We start from the raw sequence: 19,338 nt of genomic DNA, 5'->3' as shown, positions 1-19,338 counted from the left end.
ACCTCTAATTTAAAGAGGCCATCTATGTCAAAATTGAACAGCCCTCTCTCAACAGAGGGGGAGGGATATGACATCATCTATCTCCAATCTACAACACAGTCCTGTCAACAATTCTAAGGCTCCACACCCATTTGCACCAGGGTCACTCAGGTGACCCTGATGAAACAGAGGTGACCTGAATAGAATAGAATAAAATTCTTTATTGGCCAAGTGTGATTGGACGACTTGCTAAAAGAATGCAAACGACCAACTGTCTGCAAGGAGTATAAATCCTTCCATTCCCCACCATCCAGTCAGAGCTGAAGAAGCTTCTTGGACGAGAAACAAAACATCTTCAAAGAAAAATCAGAAAGTCCAGTTGCCTCTTGAAAAAGCACCTTTGGGACACTGCAAAATATTGATTTTGAAACAAAACTGAAATGTTTACTGGCACAAAAGAAGAAAAGGAACACGATCTGATGTCTTTTATTTTTACTCCCATAACATTATATGAATGTTATACATCAACTATATCTTGTAACATAAAGGAGGACACATTTAAAATAGAAACCTGTATCAGTGAATTGTCTCACTTTATACTGGCCTTCTAAAATAATTCTCATCTGGTTAAGTGTAATTACACTGCAAGAAAGAAATTATTTCTCTAAAAAATACAAATGCAGGTCTTGGGAATTCTGTCACTTATACATATAGCCCATAAGGATAATTTTTATGAAAATGAACCCAAATTTCATTCTCTCAGTCTCTGTGCATATAAATACAAAGTAGGCAGCATTCCGACAAATACGATAAAACAGACTTTGTTCTGCTGGTTTATTTTTAAGTGGTTGTACAAACTATGTCATACCATATTACACATGAAACTATATTAAATGAACTTTTTAAAATGAGGATGTTCTCTGAATCCTTTGAAAACACTGAAAATCTACAGTTAGCTCAAGTTTATATAAGAGACAACTCAGCTGTGTATTTTCTACTCATTTCACATAATTCAGATTTGTTTAAAGGTATTGAACTATCTTGCACTGAAGCACTATTTTAAGTAATAAAAGATTAAATATTTGTTACTGATTATCTAATAACACCTTTCTGAAGAACTATATTCTAGCTAAAATTTAAAGTCAAATTGCAACCAATTTTTTTTATACTGTGTATAAAAATTATAGAAAAGTTTTGAACTGATTTTAGTGTTTAATATAGGTTTCATTTGTTAAATATTAAGAATTTTTCCATGCTAAGTTCTTGTAAAAATAATAAACTTTTGATAATAATGTAATATCAGGTAGAACCTGAAACCTATTTTCAGTATCTCAAAATATACCACTATTTAAGAACAAGAAACAACGGAGGCAAGGAAAAGGCCATCTATCTTTCTTACCTTCATATGTGTAATACTTTGGTGTTTAAATCTGAAAGTATTACATTGTTTTGAAATCTTACTTATATCACACATACTTTGCTACTGAAAATCTGATTTAACAGAAAATGAAATTATTTTCATCGTTACAAAGGTATGCAATGAAGTTCCAATGGACTAATTGTGGACTTTTCTAAAATACATCAAAGCACCAGTGTATATTCCCTGAATGTTTCATTTACAGCATCTGAACATACTGTACCCCATTGCCTTTGGCAGTTGACTTTTAATCACTGCTCTAAAATTTAGATACCAATAAAAAATATTTCAGATCAATGCAAAGTGCTATTCGTTATAAAGTGTTGGTGGGTCCCCATCACCATGTGTAAATAAAAAAGTTTTTTTCCCATGACTTTCTACATGATTTTCATTAATCTTCTCCAAAGTTTCAATCTGTAAAGAAGACATGTAAAGATCAAAAACTATGTAGCACTCCCACATGATTTGAAACTGTTTTGTTGAATTTGCATTTTCAGTGTTTGTTATCAAATTACAAAAGAAGATTATCACATTATTACCACAGTTCATACAATACACAAACATAAACTGAATTCTGCTGAATTAACTTCAGTGACAATAATTATTAGGCTCATAGGTTACCATCTTTCTTCTTGGCAAAACCAGATAATATCTATTGGATGTGAAAACAGGTTTGTAATTTTTTAATTTTACAAACTTTAAGAAACTGTTGCTTCAGTACTCTGATAATTCAGCTGATGCTGTCACCTGAAGGATTAGGTATATTTTGCTGGCATTTAAAAAACAGCACATTATTTATTTGTAGCGGAGGAACTTTTTGCTTTCTCAAAAAGCAACCTTCTATCTGCTCCACTACATGGCAATTATTATTGAAGCAGAAATGTCTGTAAAGCAGTTTTTGATATGGTGGAAAGATTTTCTGTTCTAAATAAGAAGTCAGTACTAAACTGAACATATAAAGCATATGTTTGGATTCAAGTTACTAAATTAAAAAGCTACTGAGATCTGTTGATTTTCTAAAGGATTATAATGGTATTTTTCATCCCTATCACCTCAAATGTCTCAGACTCCAAGTACTATATTAAATTGCAAAAAAAAAACGTGTTTTTTTGTTATAAGGAACCGTTCCTTAAAAAAAAAAAACAGCCATAAGAATATTGGCATTGGATCTGTCATCTTATTTTCTTCAGAAGAGCTTGATATTGTTGAGACAGATAACAGCACAATACTTTGAGCCTGAAATTACTTTCCAAACTGTTACCACTTCTCCTAAATTATTCCAAATCATGTTAAATTCTTTATCTTAAGCAAGCATAGAGCTTCCTAGCAACACTAGAGTAAAATCTTGTTTATAAAAAGTCACCATTAAAAACCAGCAAGCAAAATACTCTTACCTGAGCTAAAAAATCCACCTCATTTTCAGCTGCAATGTTTAATTCTGAAACAGCATTGAAGAGTTCTCGCTCATTGAGTACATCAGGTACACCACTTTTCTGAAAGAACTTTTAATAAAAGTTAAAAAAAAAGAAGATCTATTAGGTACCCAGACATGTAAGCTTTCTAGTATGTAATTGTTTATGAATATATGACTTTGCAATAATAGTTCTGAAGCTGAACAAATTGTAAATTACTTCTACTTTGACAATTTCACATTTAGACTCCCATTGGGAAAAAAATACATGCATTTTACAAAGCATAATTATGGCAAGCAAGAAAGGGCTTGAAGCTGAAAAGAGAGTGGATATTTCAATAGGAATATGTTCTGAAATGTATGTCCAATCAATCATAAAGTACTTATAAGAAATAAACATTTTGGAATGACCTTCTTGGTCTCCAGACTTGAATACTATTGATAATCTACGGAGATACTTCAAAGATGCAGTGCATGGAAGAAGATCTAGGAATATTTTTAAGCAAAAAAAAATGTGTGCCAAGAAGAGTGGGAAAAGTTCCAAAAGCAAGTATAGAAATATTTTTAGCTGGTTACAAGAAATATTTGGACGCTTTTACTTCTGACTAGAATGAAAGGGTGTCTAAACTTTTGCACTTGCCATATACACTATTTTTTTAGCTAAAATCTGTAAACTGAACAACAAGCCTCTTGAAACAAGCTCTGAAAGCCTCTCCTCAAGAAGCCTTCCCTGGACCCGGCTGTATTAGCTAATTATCGCCCTGTCTCTAACCTTCGCTTTGTGGCGAAGGTTGTTGAGAGTGTGGTGGCGCGACAACTTCCCCAGTACCTGGATGAAGCTGATTATCTAGATCCGTTCCAGTCGGGCTTCAGGCCTGGGCACAGTATGGAAACGGCATTGGTCGCATTGGTTGATGATCTCTGGAGGGCTCGGGACAGGGGTTGCTCCTCTGTCCTGGTCCTATTAGATCTCTCAGTGGCTTTTGATACCATTGACCATGGTATCATGCTGTGACGATTGGAGGGGTTAGGAGTGGGGGGCACCGTGTTGCGGTGGTTCTCCTCCTTCCTCTCCGACCGTATGCAGTTTGTGTTGGCAGGGGGGCAGAGGTCGACCTCAAGGTGCCTTGTATGTGGGGTGCCACAAGGGTCAGTCCTCTCGCCCTTTTTGTTCAACATTTATGTGAAGCCGCTGGGCGAGATCATCCATGGTTTCGGGGTGAGGTTCCATCAGTATGCTGATGATACTCAGCTGTACATCTCCACCCTGAACCACCCCAATGATGCCCCTGACGTGATGTCCCAGTGCCTGGAGGCCGTGCGGATCTGGATGGGGAGAAACAAGCTCAAGCTCAACCCTTCCAAGACCGAGTGGCTGTGGCTTCCAGTGTCCCGGTATAGTCAGCTGGCTCCATCGCTGACTATTGGGGGTGAGATCCTGGCCCCCACAGAGAGGGCTCACAACTTGGGTGTTCCCCTGGATGCACGGCTGTCTTTGGAATATCATACGACGGCCATGGCCAGGGGAGCTTTCTATCGGGTTCGCCTGATGCACCACCTTTCTGGACCGGGATGCCTTGCGCACGGTCACTCATGCCCTCGTGACGTCCCGTCTGGACTACTGCAACGCTCTCTACATGGGGCTCCCCTTGAAGAGCACTCGAAGGCTCCAACTGGTCCAGAATGCGGCCGCGCAGGTGGTTATGGGTGCAACTCGGCGCACCCACATAACACCCCTCCTGCACGAGCTGCACTGGCTCCCGGTGGTCTTCTGGGTGCGATTCAAGGTGTTGGTTACCACCTTTAAAGCGCTCCATGGCTTAGGACTGGGGTATCTACGGACTGCCTTCTGCCATCAACAACCTCCCACCGGCCAATACGCTCCCACAGAGAGGGACTCCTCAGGGTGCCGTTGGCCAAACAATGCCGACTGGCGACACCCAGGGGGAGAGCCTTCTCTGTGGGGGCACCAGCCCTCTGGAATGAGTTGCCCCTAGAGCTCCGTCTTAGCCCGACCTGCGTACTTCTCCCCGCGCACTTGAGACCCTCCTATTCCAGCAAGCCGGACTGGCCTAATACGATTTTTTATTATGGGTGTGTGTATGTTTTAACTTGCGGGCCAATTTTATATATTGATTTTAATTGGTTTTAAATTTTATAAATCTATGTATTTTAATATGGCTGTACACCGCCCTGAGTCCTTCGGGAGAAGGGCGGTATAGAAAACGAATAAACTCTTAAATTCTTAAACAAAAAAATAAGTATGGATTTGAATTTTCAGAAAGATCTTGTGCTTAATTATATATACACAGCCGTTGTGTCTATTTGTACAGTGAGGGATTCACTGAAATGTACAATTTGATCCGGGGTTCTGAAGCTTTTGCATATAACAACTCAGTATTTTTGCTGAGAAAACTTGTTTAATACACTAACTATTCTAATGCAATTCTACAGGTCCATTTACTGAAGACTGAGATAGGCAGAAATCTTACTTGTGAAACATTCCTACAATCTCTGAACAGGAATTGAAGTGCATGAGGATGTCTTGGATCCACAGATTGACTGACATCAATTAACCAGACCTTCAAAAAAAAATACAGCTTGAATATGCTAAGAAAAATACAAATAAGGCTATTTCAAATTATCATCTTCCATTTAAAATTAGCTTACCTGTCCTCTATGCCACAGCATGTTGTACTCACTCAGGTCAGCATGAACTAAATTACACTCCTTATATAACTGTTGCATCATCTGGAAGAAAACAGCAAGTAATATTTTTGGAATATAACACAAATAAAAATTTCAATGATCTATTTATCTATATCTGTCTGTCTGTTTCATCTCTCTCTCTTTGTCTTCAATACAGCCAAGAAACAATCCTGTTTCTTGGCTGTATTAACATCCATTTTTACAGTTCTACTTAATGCTATATATATTTATTTTGTTTTAATTATTTAAATTTGCTTTTATCTTCTATGATGTATAACATCCAGAGTTACTTGTTGAGATGGGTGGCTTTAGAAATCAAATATAGTACATTACATTATAACTCAGGATAGTATAATACAGTACAGTGCAACACAGTACATGTCATAAAAGATATGACATAACAGATACAGGTAGTCCTTGACCTACAACCATTCATTTCATGACCAAAGTTACAATGCACTGAAAAAAGTGACTTGACAGTTTTTCACACTTATGACCATGGTCATGTGATCAAATTTGAAAGTTGAAATAACATGTATGTATAATGGTTGCAGTGTCCTGGAATCATGGGATCACCCTTTACAACCTTCTGACAAGCCAAGTCAATCATGTTACTAACTTAATAACTGCAGTGTGTCAGGTTTTGATGTCATCTCAAATAAATTGCACTCCCAAACAATCTTTGCTGAAATATTCCATTTATTGAGTACGACAGATCTGGCCCCGACTTCGTCGTAGCTGATACTAACCCTCTGACCCCTAAACCCTTCCCTTTCCGTTCCCCAATTCTCATCTTCTCATTGGCCATCTTCCAAGTCAGTCTCCCCAGCTTCTGACCTCACCCCACAGGAATGTTCCCCCCTCCCATCTCATCTCCTAGGGGATATTATCTACAGAGAAAATAAGTAGGTAAAAAGTCAAGCCTCATCTTTTTATGGCAGCATCAGAATGCTGACACAGTGATTCACTTAACAACTGTGCCAAAAAAAGATCCTAAAATGGGGCAAAACTCACTTAAAACTGTCTTGTTTAGCAATGGAAATTTTGGGCTCCATTGAGGTGTTAAGGCAAGGACTACTGGTAATTCTAAGGAGAAATGTGGGTATGAAAGAATTTTGAAGATACTGGTAACTATTTTTCAAAAAGAAAATATAGCTAAATAATACTGCTCAGAATATTCATCCCAATTATATCATCTTCGAAAAACCTATGCGGTTGCTAAGAGTTGACACTGACTCAGTCAATCTTACCTGACGTGGAATTAGTTTAACTCTGTATTTCCGACAGATATATTTAAAAGCACCCTACTCATTTTCTCCAAAAGCCAGTTCCTACTAGCTAGACCATCTGTAATTCTAAACAGATTCTCATAACCAGTGCCTTCAAAGTTCAGTGGTTCCATGATCTGTATCAACCTTCTCTGATCTGTGATTGGAAAAGCATTGTATCGGGAAAGGCTGCTTTATTTTCCATTCAATGCTACTGAGCTTTATTTTTAATTTCATAGATTGCCCTAGAACTGTAGAGAGCTTTCTAAGAAATGCTTTAGTACAGGTAGTCCTTGTTTAACAACCATTCATTCAGTGACCATTCAAAGTTACGACAGTGCTAAACAAATGCTACTTACAATACCACCAGTCCTTAAAATTATTACTGAAGCACCCCCAGGTTCATATAATCAAAATTTCCAGCTTGACAGCCCACCTGTATTTATGACTGCAATGTGTGCTTCAACTCTCCCCACATATTCCCTCCACCCTAACCACTTCCTTTTTGGCTGCCTTGCACTCTATCACCCTTGCTACTCTGCACCCCAATTTGCACCTCTACCACCTCCAGCTGACTCTTCTTTCACCCATGTTGATGAAGTGTGCTCAGTCAAAGCATCTGATGGCCCTTTACAACATTTCAGGCCTTCCACTCCACTGCCTTTGCCACCCCCACCCTACTGACCTTTGCTTCTTGTCCCTTTGCTGACAAAGTATGTCCAGTAGAGGTAGCTGCAGACCCTTCCCAAGGCCTCTTAACATCTCCAGAAAGTACTGTGGCCTTGGGAATGGTCTGCTACATCCTCTGGAAAGTCTGGTATGTAGCTGCTTGGAAAGATTTTCCAGATTATCTCTGCAGGTTTGTGCAAAACCATTTTTGCCAACATTCCTAGAACACCTGCTGTCTGTCTGTTCATGTACAACACACAACCAATGAAACCTTTTTAAGTAGCTCCTTCAGTGGACAATATTGCCCCCATGTGGCAAAATGGAGTTCTTCCCATTTGAATGCTTTTCATTATCCTAGTTCACCGAGTACTTCCTTTATCTCAAATTCTGCATCTGTGCCTATTATTCATCATTAATGTAGCATATCTCAGTCAGAACTTTTTGTAATTGAGACAAGACATTGTAACATGGGATATTCATCAATAAGCCAAAGATTCAATGGATTCCGCCTCTGATACAATGGATTCTGCCTCTCCCATCAAATACCACCCCCCCACCCCCCCCACCCCCGTGTTAAGAAGATTCTCAGAAATGAATTTGGTTGCACATGCAATGAGGTATAAAATGGAAGAAAAGGAAGAAAATATCACTCTGCAAGCAGAAGCTTGCTTCCGTAACACTGGATCTATTTTCATAAAACAGTGATCTTACATGAAGAACTTGATAGTAGGCATTTTTCATATCTTCACTGCTGAGTTTTACTTCTTTTAATTTAGGAGCTGGGACTTGATCTTGACCAATGAAAGACATGACTAAGACATGCTTTTTAAGGCTAACGACTTGTGGGCAACGAATGCCTGCCTTCTGCATTCTATCAAGAAGAAAAACAACATTAGTATGTTGATGAATGTCTAATTATGAAGTCCATTATCTTTAACATAATTCAGGGTTTCTCAAATTGAGAGTTCCAACTCCCCAAGAGGTCAAGGGCAATTTAAACAAGAGGAAATGGAATAGCTAATACAATTTGTGCAGGCACTGTCAAAATCTGCTCTAAGCAACCTGCAACTGGCTTGCTCAGACAAAGTGGGGAGCAAATCCAAGAGTGAGTTTCAACAGGACCCCCATTTCACCTATGCAAGCCTGATATGAATTGTACAGGCAAAACAATTGCAGCCAAATTCCTGGCCTGGGGGGGGGAGGGGGGGAGATGTTATTTGAAAAACCCTGTGGTAATTAATTTTATTCAGGAATTAGTACAGGTTGTAAAAGCAACTCATATTTTAAAAACCCTTTGATACTTATTGATTGATGGGCTATAATCAGTTAGGTTTCATAAATGCTAACCATCTCTGAATTCCAAAATATATTAGTAGAATTAAAATTATTACTGTCATAGTATTATAGAATTAACATTTGACACAACACTAAAATCAATCAAGTATTAAATCATATATTCCCAAACAATGTGTGAATGAAAAATTCCTACATCATATTTATATAGGTATAGCCATTTCTGTACCTTGTCAAATTGTGCATTTCTTTTTCAGCCCACATGCGGATAATTTTTCGTGGATTCAGTTTGCTGAAACGTTCTCTAAATCTGTAGTCATCCTTGATATACTTTTCACGATTCTTAAATTCATTAAGAGTAGTTTTAAATACTTTTATAGCACATTCTGGAGGAACTGATTTGATTTCTTCATCCAAACTTTAGAAAAAACAAAGCACTGAGTTTAGACATATGTCATACAAACTCATTTTTTAAAAGCTGCAAATCGAAAGACAGATGAATGCAATATTTGTATTATTCAAATATATAAATATTGTACTATCGCATATCTTTGAAATATGTGATACCTGCCACATTATTGTATGCTACTTTTACAGGTATCTTAAATTTAAAGTCTATGGAGATTCTCAGTCATCCAGGTCATATATTGTCCCAAAGGTGCTTTTTCAAGAGGCAACTGGACTTTCTGGGTTTTTCTTTGAAGAAAAACTTTGAAGAAAAACTTCTTGGATGAGAAGCAAAACATCTTCAAAGAAAAACCAGAAAGTTCAGTTGCCTCTTGAAAAAGCACCTTTGGAACTTAAATTTAACGATATAAATAAGGAATTTATGTTAACGTTTCATGTCATAATATGTCTTTCTCAATCACTACACAAAGGACTGGGAGCAAGGAAGATGCAAGGCAATTCCATTGCATTTATTATTTGAAATACTACACTGCTCTAAAATAATTTTTATTTTTAGAGATTATCAAAATCACAATATACCTTCCTCCATATGCATGGAACACCACAGACTCTTTTCCTGTACTTATGCATCCAGTGATGGTATCAAGCAATCCAGAATTGACCATCTTGTACAGAAGCAGACGAGTTTTAGGATCTACAGCTTTTTCCTACACAAGAAAAAAATTGAGTATCTTGTTATTGACCCAGGACAATTATTTTGCAAATAGGTGTTTTCTTAAATTTGCTGACCGGTTCAAATAACAAAAGGTTCTTCTTATTTACAGGAGTGCCACAAATGAAAACTATTTTGATCAGTGTCTTCAAGATCATAGAAAGAGTTTGTTGTGATAGTGTGCAATTTCCTACTGACAGGAACCAAAGCTGTAATGTGCAGACTTGATATGATATCATCGGAAGTGAAATGTCTTTCAGACACTTGTATCCAGGATTGATAGACAGTCTGATAACTATGTCTTTTAATCACACATGGGGATTGTGTGATGCCAAAGAAAATTTTGAATGGAATTCCAAAGACTATGGTCGAGAACAATTAGTGTTTTCTTCAATCTTTCCATAGCATAAAGGAGAACAGGATCCTGGAAGTAAATCACTGGCCTTGCAGATGGTGCTCGTCCTCAAACACAGACTGTATTACCCACATTAATGACTTTATTCATGTGGTTACATCTGACACTCACTGGAACTGCATTAAACTAGTGAAAAAGCAAAAGAGTGGCGAACATCCTGAATGTAATGAGGCCAAGAATACTGAACATCCTGAATGTAATGAGGCCAAGAATACTGGAGATAAAGGAAGAAACGCAAGAGTAGCCAGATGCATGTTCGCTGGAGGTTTTCTAAGAAGCTGGATAGCACTTGTTTGAAATATTTTAGCAGATTTCCTATCAAACAAGGGTTGGATTACATGACCTGTGAGGGACCATCAAATTTATGATTCTATAATAATGCCACTATTCTACTACCGAATTCTTAGTTCCTTCATGTAAACTCAGTTATTTGTTGTGAACCCTCTGCTTTATCAAACTATGCATTTGATAACTATTTCATTTGATTAGTCATTAGAGAAATATACAACTATTTCATTCGATCAAGTCACCAAGACGCACAGCAGTAGAATGTTCCTTCTTCTCATGGAGCCTGGCACTCCGGCGTTCTTCAGAGTATGCATGCCGCTTTAAGGCATTGAAGACATGATTGGATAATTTTAAATCCATACCAATTCCATCACCAACTTGAAATTCTGGTGCAAACTGCAAAGAAAGATGTAAATTGATAAGCAATTAGCTTTCATCGTTATTTTAAATAAAAATGGATCTACATGCTGATATATTCAGAGTTGAATCACTGAAATTACTGAGATTAAATAACTCTAGGTATGCTCCCTATTGACCCATTCAATTTTAAATTTAAAAACAAATTTAAATTTTGGAAAAAGACACAAGTGTAATGTTAACCTCACTGTCTAAGGGACGACCTTTCTGATTATGAACCCACAGACACACTAAGACGGGGACAGTAGTAGAAGTTCTTTTGAAAGTATTCTGGTTTATAGTTATCCATTTGTCACATGCAGAAAACTCATGCATATACATGCTCTGCCTTCACTGAACTGCTCAAATACACTACTTAAGTGCAATTGAACTTTACTCTCTCCACAATTAGAAAAGATATCAAAACTTAAATCTCTAAATTTCTTCAATTGTTTTAATTATTTATTTTTTAAGTTTGAAATTGTATTTTCATTTTTTTCTATACTTTATTTTGTGATGGTTAGTTGCTTTGAATAATCAGTCCAGACTAGGTAAAAGGTATCAGGGTAAAAATCAACTTATTTCATTCCTGTTGCTGAAACAGAACCAATCTTTGACTGTCTTTACCCATGCCAACATTTTAATAGAATATCTCAACTAGTTAGGCAAGTTTCTAATTTTAAGAACCAATATATAAATTTGGTTTTTCTTTTTCTTTTTCATTACATTATGAGAGCAGGAATTCATACTACTGATAGTTCTAAATCACTGTAAGAACCTTTCTTAAATAAGGGGATAAGAAGGTGAGTACTCCCTTCACAATGGCTGCAGTAACAGAATAGTTATTTGTCTAGGAAAACTTACATTCTCCATCCGTGCTGTGTTCTTTCGTCCACATACAACTTCATCATGCTTGGTGGTTATATCTTTTCCTTTTCCTATAAAGCCTTTTTTTGGAGTAGTTGTAGGTTTATCTATAAATAAGCAGAACATTACATTTAAATGTACATTATCTCAAAAGCAAGTAGTATGTTACCATTTCTTTAGCTTAAGTTTACACATTCTTCTATGCTCTGAAATCCCAATGACACTATGCTTAGGCAGCTTTTCCCCTTGAGAAAGTCTGATTCAGCATTATATTATTTAAATAAGAAAAGTTTCAAGGAAGCCATTTTTGTTACTACACACTACAGAATAGTTAATACATTTTGCTAACACATAGCCCATTCACAGATCTTTAAAAACTACTCTCTTCTCTTGAACAGCTTGATTGGTCCTATAGTCCTCACAAATTAAATTTATTCACACTGGGGTTATCCCTGTTTTCCTTCCTTCCTCTCACTACAAATGTAGACCAAATCCTGTGGATCAAGAATTTGCCTTTTGCTTAAGTCATAATTATACCTTCATAATGTATACTAATCAAATATTTTAGTATTAATAAAACATGGATGCTTCACTGGTTACTTTTTATTAAGCAATCAAGTAGACAACACAATAATCACAACACGTTATTTCTGAAATCTAAAAATCTTTGTTAACCATGAGATTCCTTGTAACGTTTTGACTCCACAAACTACCTGCTTTGTAGGGATCATGACGAGTATCCTGCCAATCAACCTCATCTTCTGAACTGTCACTGTCTTCAAAAGGATGCACTTTTCGGTAATTCTCAAAAGATATTGACACTTGAGAAGCAAAAACAAATGTATGTCATTTAAAATGAATTCTACCATCTTTGTTTTTTGAAGATTAAAACAAAGATGAATGAGAAATAAACTTTATTTTAACAAAGGAGTTATGACAAATGTGAGGTAACCTTTGCTATCGCCATTGAACTTTTTTTCTTCACGCCGAAGTTGGGCATCATATTCTCTATCAAATTCCATTTGCAGCATTTGTGCCAGCATAAGGTCACTGGAAGTATCAACATTCTCTCCACTAATGAAGGGTCTATCAATAATCCTGTAATAAGACAAAATAAAACATTAAGAGCAACAAAGCTCAGATTTGTTATTTCTATAGATATTGTTGAATAGCAACCATTAATACAAAATCAAAGAATAGTATAGCTTCTTTTGTAACCTTAAGTGAAGAGTTTAAATTTCAAACTGCATGAGTATAACTCAGGAATACCTCTATACTCAGTGAAATATTAATGGGGAGGAACAAACTCAGACTCAACGCATCCAAGACCGAGTGGCTGTGGTTTCCGTCGTCCCAATATAGTCAGTTGGCGCCATCTCTGACTATTGGGGGCGAGTCGTTGGCCCCCACAGATGGGGTTCGCAACTTGGGCATCCTCCTGGACTCACAGCTGTCTTTTGAAGAGCATATGACGGCCGTAGCCAGGAGGACTTTTTATCAGGTTCGCCTGATTCGCCAGTTGCATCCCTTTCTGGATCGGGACTCGTTACGCACGGTCACTCACGCCCTTGTCACGTCACGCCTGGATTATTGTAATGCTCTCTACATGGGGCTCCCCTTGAGAAGCACCCAAAGGCTCCAACTGGTCCAGAATGCGGCCGCGCGGGTGGTGATGGGAGCAATGTGGCGCTCTCATGTAACCCCCCTCCTGCGCGAGCTGCACTGGCTCCCAGTGGTCTTCCGGGTGCGCTTCAAGGTTTTGGTTACTATCTTTAGAGCGCTCCATGGCTCAGGACCAGGGTACTTACGAGACCGCCTCCTGCCACCAATAGCCTCTCACCGACCAGTTCGCTCCCATAGAGAGGGACTCCTCAGGGTGCCGTCGGCCAAACAATGTCGACTGACAGCCCCCAGGGGGAGAGCCTTTTCTGTGGGGGCACCTACCATCTGGAACGGGCTTCCCCCGGAGTTATGAAACATCCAAGACTTATGCATATTCCGCCGTGCCCTGAAAACATTTCTATTCCAACAAGCTGGTCTGGCCTAACTCTCCCTTTTTAATTGGCTTTTAAACTGGCTTTTAAATTGGTTTTTAAACCTCTTTAGATAAATTTGGATGTTTTTAATCTTTGAGCCTAAATTACTTAATCTGTTTCTTAATAGTTTTTAACTTCTATATGTATTTGTATTTATTATGGCTGTTCACCGCCCTGAGTCCTTCGGGAGTAGGGCGGTATACAAATATGAAAAATAAATAAATAAAATAAATAAATAATGACATCTGGATTACTACAAAGAACGGCAAGGTAGACTATCAAAGTGAAACTGCCCTCCAAAACAGGAAGCAATTACATTTACAAGATCTTTTCCCACAAAGAGCCATTTTGAAGTCTATGTCTCTACCAGAAGATTAAATAAATGATGGGCAGGAATTTTGCAGGGCTAGGTATCAGCAGTCCAAGTTATATTCATTCAATGGAAAAATTTAGGCCATTTCTAGTAGGTCTTTCATATTTAGAGTAAAAGAACTGAGTTTCTGTGTTGAAAATTATAAGTTGTAATAGCAGATGTCTTCCTTCCTGTATGTTGTTGCCAATTTGAAATTGTTCTCTACTTAAAAGAAAACGAAGTGATAGTGTTCACACTGTGTAGGGGTTTTGTTAAGAGAGCAGAAAGAGCTTTTTCCTTTTAGAAAATTATTGTGTTAAATCCGTGATGGCATGCAGAGCCCTCTCTTCTGGCACGCACACCATCGCCCCAGGTCAGATCTCTCTGGCATTTCTTTCGTGAGCTTCTGTTTCCCTGCAAATGACAAAACAAAAGCTCACGAAAGAAAAAGATCTTACCTCTTGCCGCGCTGCCAGTGTTGGGATGCCCTGCCTCCCGCCAGCGAGCTGGTCTTTGTGTTTCTGCTGTGCATGCGCACATGTTCATGCGCACGCATACACCTTTCAGTTTGGGCATGCGAGCGCGCAGAGTTTGGGCACTCAGTGTCTAAAAGGTTCGCCATCATTGTGTTAGATGAAAGAACTCAGGTGGCCATCTTCCCTATCTGACTTGCTATATATTACCCCATTTCCCCAAAAATAAGACATCCCCTGATAATAAGCCCAATTGGGCTTTTGAGCATATGCGCAAAAATAAGCCCTCCCTGAAAATAAGCCCTCTCCCAAAATATTTAACCGCATGTGCAGCCGGTCCCCATTTCCTCTGATTAGGGTTAGGGAGACAGAGCTGGAAATCAGGTAAGACGGCAAGAGGAGCCCCGTCTTGCTCCACACACCCCAAAATAATAAGACCTCCCCAAAAATAAGGCCAAGCACTTATTTCGGGGGTTCAAAAAAATATAAGGGTCTTATTTTCGGGGAAACACTGTACTATATATCCCTATCTGACTTGCTATATATTTTATACACTCTGTCTTCTAATCTGTTTTAAATCATTTATTTAGACATTTCAATGATTTAAAACAGATTTACAAGACAGAGCGTATAAAATTGCAAGTATTTTGCCAATTATATATAAGTACCATATGGAGATGGAAATCTATTCAACTTACGATACTACTTTTGGAAAAGCAGCACTTTCTTCTTTCAACTGCAGCTCTTTAGCTAGCTGTTCACTCATGACATCAGCAAGAGAACACGATATTGTAGTGCTTTCAGGAGTTCCCCATGGGCACTGCAAAGACAAAACATTGCACTGATCATCAGAAGATACAATGTCAGGTTCAAGCAACCATATCCATAACCAGGAATAGTCCCAAATAGACATTTTATTGATGATCAACTTTTTTTTAAATTTGATTTATATGCCGCTCTTCTCAGGAGACTCAGGGCGGTTTACAATGTGTTAAGCAATAGCCTTCATACTTTTGTATATTTATACAAAGTCAGCTTATTGCCCCCACAATCTGGGTCCTCATTTTACCTACCTTAGAAAGGATGGAAGGCTGAGTCAACCTTGAGCCTGGTGAGATTTGAACTTGCAGTAATTGCAGGCAGCTGATGTTAATAACAGTGCTTTAGTCTGCTACGTTACCAAGGCTCTTTTGTAAGAATCTCACCAGAATGTCTGCCTTCCCTTGGGAAACCATGACTATAGACCTATGGTTTTGACAATAGACACTTCCTTCCCTAGAAGGAACTCCAAACTAGAATGTCTCTTTACTTCCTGTAGAGGGGCTCCCTCTCCTTCAGCCAGTGATTCCACCACACACATTTCTCTACAATTTTTCTTATGTATATAAAGAAGCCTGCTTATTAAGAAAAACATTTATTTTGCCACTATTGCTTTTTCAGAATATAAATTACACTGGACATTTTTTCCCCAAAAGGTTTGCTTCTTGAATAACTTGATGATTATGATAGACCCCTTAAAACTGAACACATAATTTTAGAATGCATGTATAACATTGGGATTTTGCAAAATATGAAATTAACATTTAATGGCTATAATGTATTTAAGTGCGTAATGTTTCTGACCTGCTGCACAAATGTGAGGAACTCAGGCCTTGTCTTGATCATCAATCTCACAACCAAAGTACAGTTCACACACTTTTTTAACAACTCCAGTCATGATGCCTCTTTGAGGCTTAAGCATATATTCAACACAAATGTAGCAGAATGTATCAGAGCTGTTAGACATTGGTGAGACATTTCTGCCATTGCCTATCATCCTCTCGCAAGTCTATAGCTGGCTTACTTGTTATGTAAATTACATGTACATATATGCCTTCAAACAATTTCATCAAAATACATGGAAACTGATACCAACAAAATTAGTGGCATTTGTGCTTGTGAGCTGCTTTTATAGCATTTCCAGGCAACATCCATACAGCCTCAACATGACTAGGCATGCCCAAATTGTATCAGATCCAGAAATGTTATGCAATATGCTGATTGCATGCCTGGACATGCATGAACTACATAAGCATCTTATAATGCAAGCAAAAAATAGTAAATTTGAATTATATGTAAGAAGAAATTGCAAAAACAGATGATTTCTATAAAACATCATGTAATAGGTTAAATTGCAGGTTAGTTTCATGATTAGCAGTCAAAAATCTATAAATTACATCCAAAAGTGTTCAGAAAGCAAACTCTTTGTTGTCCAATGTTACCAATCATTTATAAACCAAAAAGTTGACTTCCTGTTGCTTATTAGTTTTAAACTTTATAAAATTAACTTGAATGCTAAAGAATAAGATTGGACAGAAATCTATTTTTTCTTGGAAAAAATACACCTTAGCCCATTACCTCAAAGATTACATTTTTATTTAAAAGAAAGTTACTGAAGTAGTGGGATGAGTTTCTAAATACTAAGTATGGTTCTTCTCTATCCACCTTTCCTCCAATTTAAAACAGCATCAATGTTTCTTTCTCCATTCCATTTTTTGTGATATATTGACAGTAAAGGTGAAGTTAAATTGATTATAATCCAAGCGTTTTAGATATTACAGTGACATTCTAGATACTATCCACTTGTTATTTCCCCCCCTTCCCCAAACACTGGGATAAGAAAGCCCCAAATGAGCTCAGAATTATAAGATCTTATAAGATCCAACTCAGATTTCCTGGTGGCCACTGGGAGCGTTAGGATTTGTCTTCCCTGAGATGTTAATACTTTTATTATTATGAAGAGTAACAGATGAAAGATACCTTTCCCTTATGCCTTTGGGAGCCTTAATGTGACAGAAAAGATGGTGACCTTTATACCAGGCTAAGCTGCACCTGTTGAATATCGGGTTATTCATCAACTACGAAGAGGCAGAGAGAGAAAGATGGCCTCTCTGCCGATCGAACAAGGAAGAGGGAAACCCCGAAGCCAGCGGGGCCTAAAGAATCAGGTCCTCCAATCTTCGGCTGGCTGAGGCTGGAGCCTTAAGTAACCCAGTGGAGAAACACAGAAGCCCCTCAGAGGTATGAAGGCTGCGAACGTCACCGTTTTCGCCCCGGCAAACAGTTGGCGTCAAACGTCCACGCGTTTAAAACAGCCGTTCCGTTCTCTCTCTCTCTCTCTCTCTCTTCCGGGAGTTTCCAATCCATGGGATCCCTCAGCCACACATCCAGATTTGGGGGAGTCCCGGATGACGCACCCGCCCTGCCCTTCCCCACGCACCTTGCTTTGAGGCCAAGCCGGGCCGGGGCTCGCTTCAGCAGCAGGGATGACAGCAGCGACACCAACGGGGTCCATGTTCGGCGGATAAAGAAGCAAGACGAAGGCACGCGAGAGAAGAAAAACCAGCTGAAACGACCGGTGAGCAAAAGCGACTCCTAATGGAATGAATCTCTTTCCGGCTTCAGGAACTTCCCGAAGCTTCTCCCGCCCCCTTGATCATCGGCGGCGGCTGTTCATTGGCTCCAAAGCCAAGTTCCAGCCCAGCGGTTGAGCTGTTTCCTCTTTTGGAATGGTCGCTTTTCTTTTCCCCGCCCTCTTGACGTCATTGACCCCCGCCCTCTCTCGCTCCTCCCGGTTGCGTTTAATCGTTAGAAGAGGCTTTGACGTTTCTGAAAATGGTCTCACAGTAAAACAAAACAGCTTCCTTCTTCGGCTTGAGTCCTCTCCGAGCTTCAATAGATGCAAGATCAGGGAACAATTGAATAGACGCCCATCAGGTTGCAAAAATGGCTTCAAAACAAAAGCGATTTTTTTTTTTTGCTTCTGAGTAAGAGTCATCACCCAAAGCTCATAGAGCACCAAAGACCCCACAAAAGCAATTTTGTTAATGCAACTGTGTTATGCTTACTCTCTCGGCCAGAAACCATAAAATGGATGTTTATATCAATCAGTATGCATGGAGATTCTGAGTCATCCAGGTCATGGTTGTCCCAAAGGTGCTTTTTCAAGAGGCAGCTGGACTTTCTGGTTTTTCTTTGAAGACATTTCGCTTCTTGAATGAGACGCGAAACATCTTGGGTATCGATCAGTAGATTGAGTGGCAGGTTGAACAACCATTAGTGCTTCCTTTTCCTCCCCTGCTTTGGTTAGCCTCCTTTCCACTTGAAAGATACAGTACAATGTTTGACTTCTTTTAGCTTTCCTTACACACATACAGAGAATACGGTATCAAATAAAACATGAATGAAGCAACGATGCCACAGGTTTTAATGTATGATTGTGCTGATCAGTGTTACGAACTATTCTTCACACTGTTTAATTTTGGGGGCCCAGAAGACATCACAGTTCACCTTTCCCTGCATCATAAATGTAACAAGTCAAGTTAAAAGGTATAAATAAAAAGATGTGTTGGAATATGGATTGCTCTTTGTAATGGATATCAAAAAGAAATGAGTGATGTCTTAAAGTTCCTCAAAGATTTTGAGGAACAAAGGTTTTGTGTGAGAAAGGACAAATCACAGGTGTTTTCGGTTGGTGTCCTATTTCAGCCTTTTTTTAAAATGTAGGACCTTAGACTTTTTCTTGTCTTTTCCACTGTTTTTTCTAATTCGATTACATCCCATTTTCCATTTTGAAAATGTTGGTAAAAATTATGCTGACAAGCTT

The 19,338-nt window shown here is 38.5% G+C and overlaps 1 protein-coding gene across 1 annotated transcript; it reads right to left on the bottom strand.

The window, feature by feature from the left end:
• Positions 1-449: 449 nt before the first annotated feature.
• RIOK3 (RIO kinase 3) lies at positions 450-18,262 on the bottom strand. Its single transcript, XM_034429609.3, has 13 exons — positions 17,953-18,262; positions 15,392-15,513; positions 12,785-12,930; positions 12,546-12,653; positions 11,830-11,939; positions 10,822-10,965; positions 9,734-9,861; positions 8,976-9,164; positions 8,165-8,324; positions 5,478-5,558; positions 5,300-5,389; positions 2,791-2,898; positions 450-1,810 (listed from the first exon to the last, which is right to left on the bottom strand). Exons 1-13 carry the CDS (start codon positions 18,025-18,027, stop codon positions 1,703-1,705), a joined length of 1,569 nt encoding a protein of 522 aa, XP_034285500.1. The 5' UTR covers positions 18,028-18,262; the 3' UTR covers positions 450-1,702.
• Between the last annotated feature and the right edge of the window lie 1,076 nt (positions 18,263-19,338).

This window comes from Pantherophis guttatus, chromosome 3 (assembly GCF_059756535.1).
Source record: "Pantherophis guttatus breed Tessera chromosome 3, ASM5975653v1, whole genome shotgun sequence".
NCBI lineage: Eukaryota > Metazoa > Chordata > Lepidosauria > Squamata > Colubridae > Pantherophis > Pantherophis guttatus.
The sequence above is the reverse complement of the archived record's forward strand: the minus strand, read 5'-3'. Positions and strand labels throughout refer to the sequence as shown.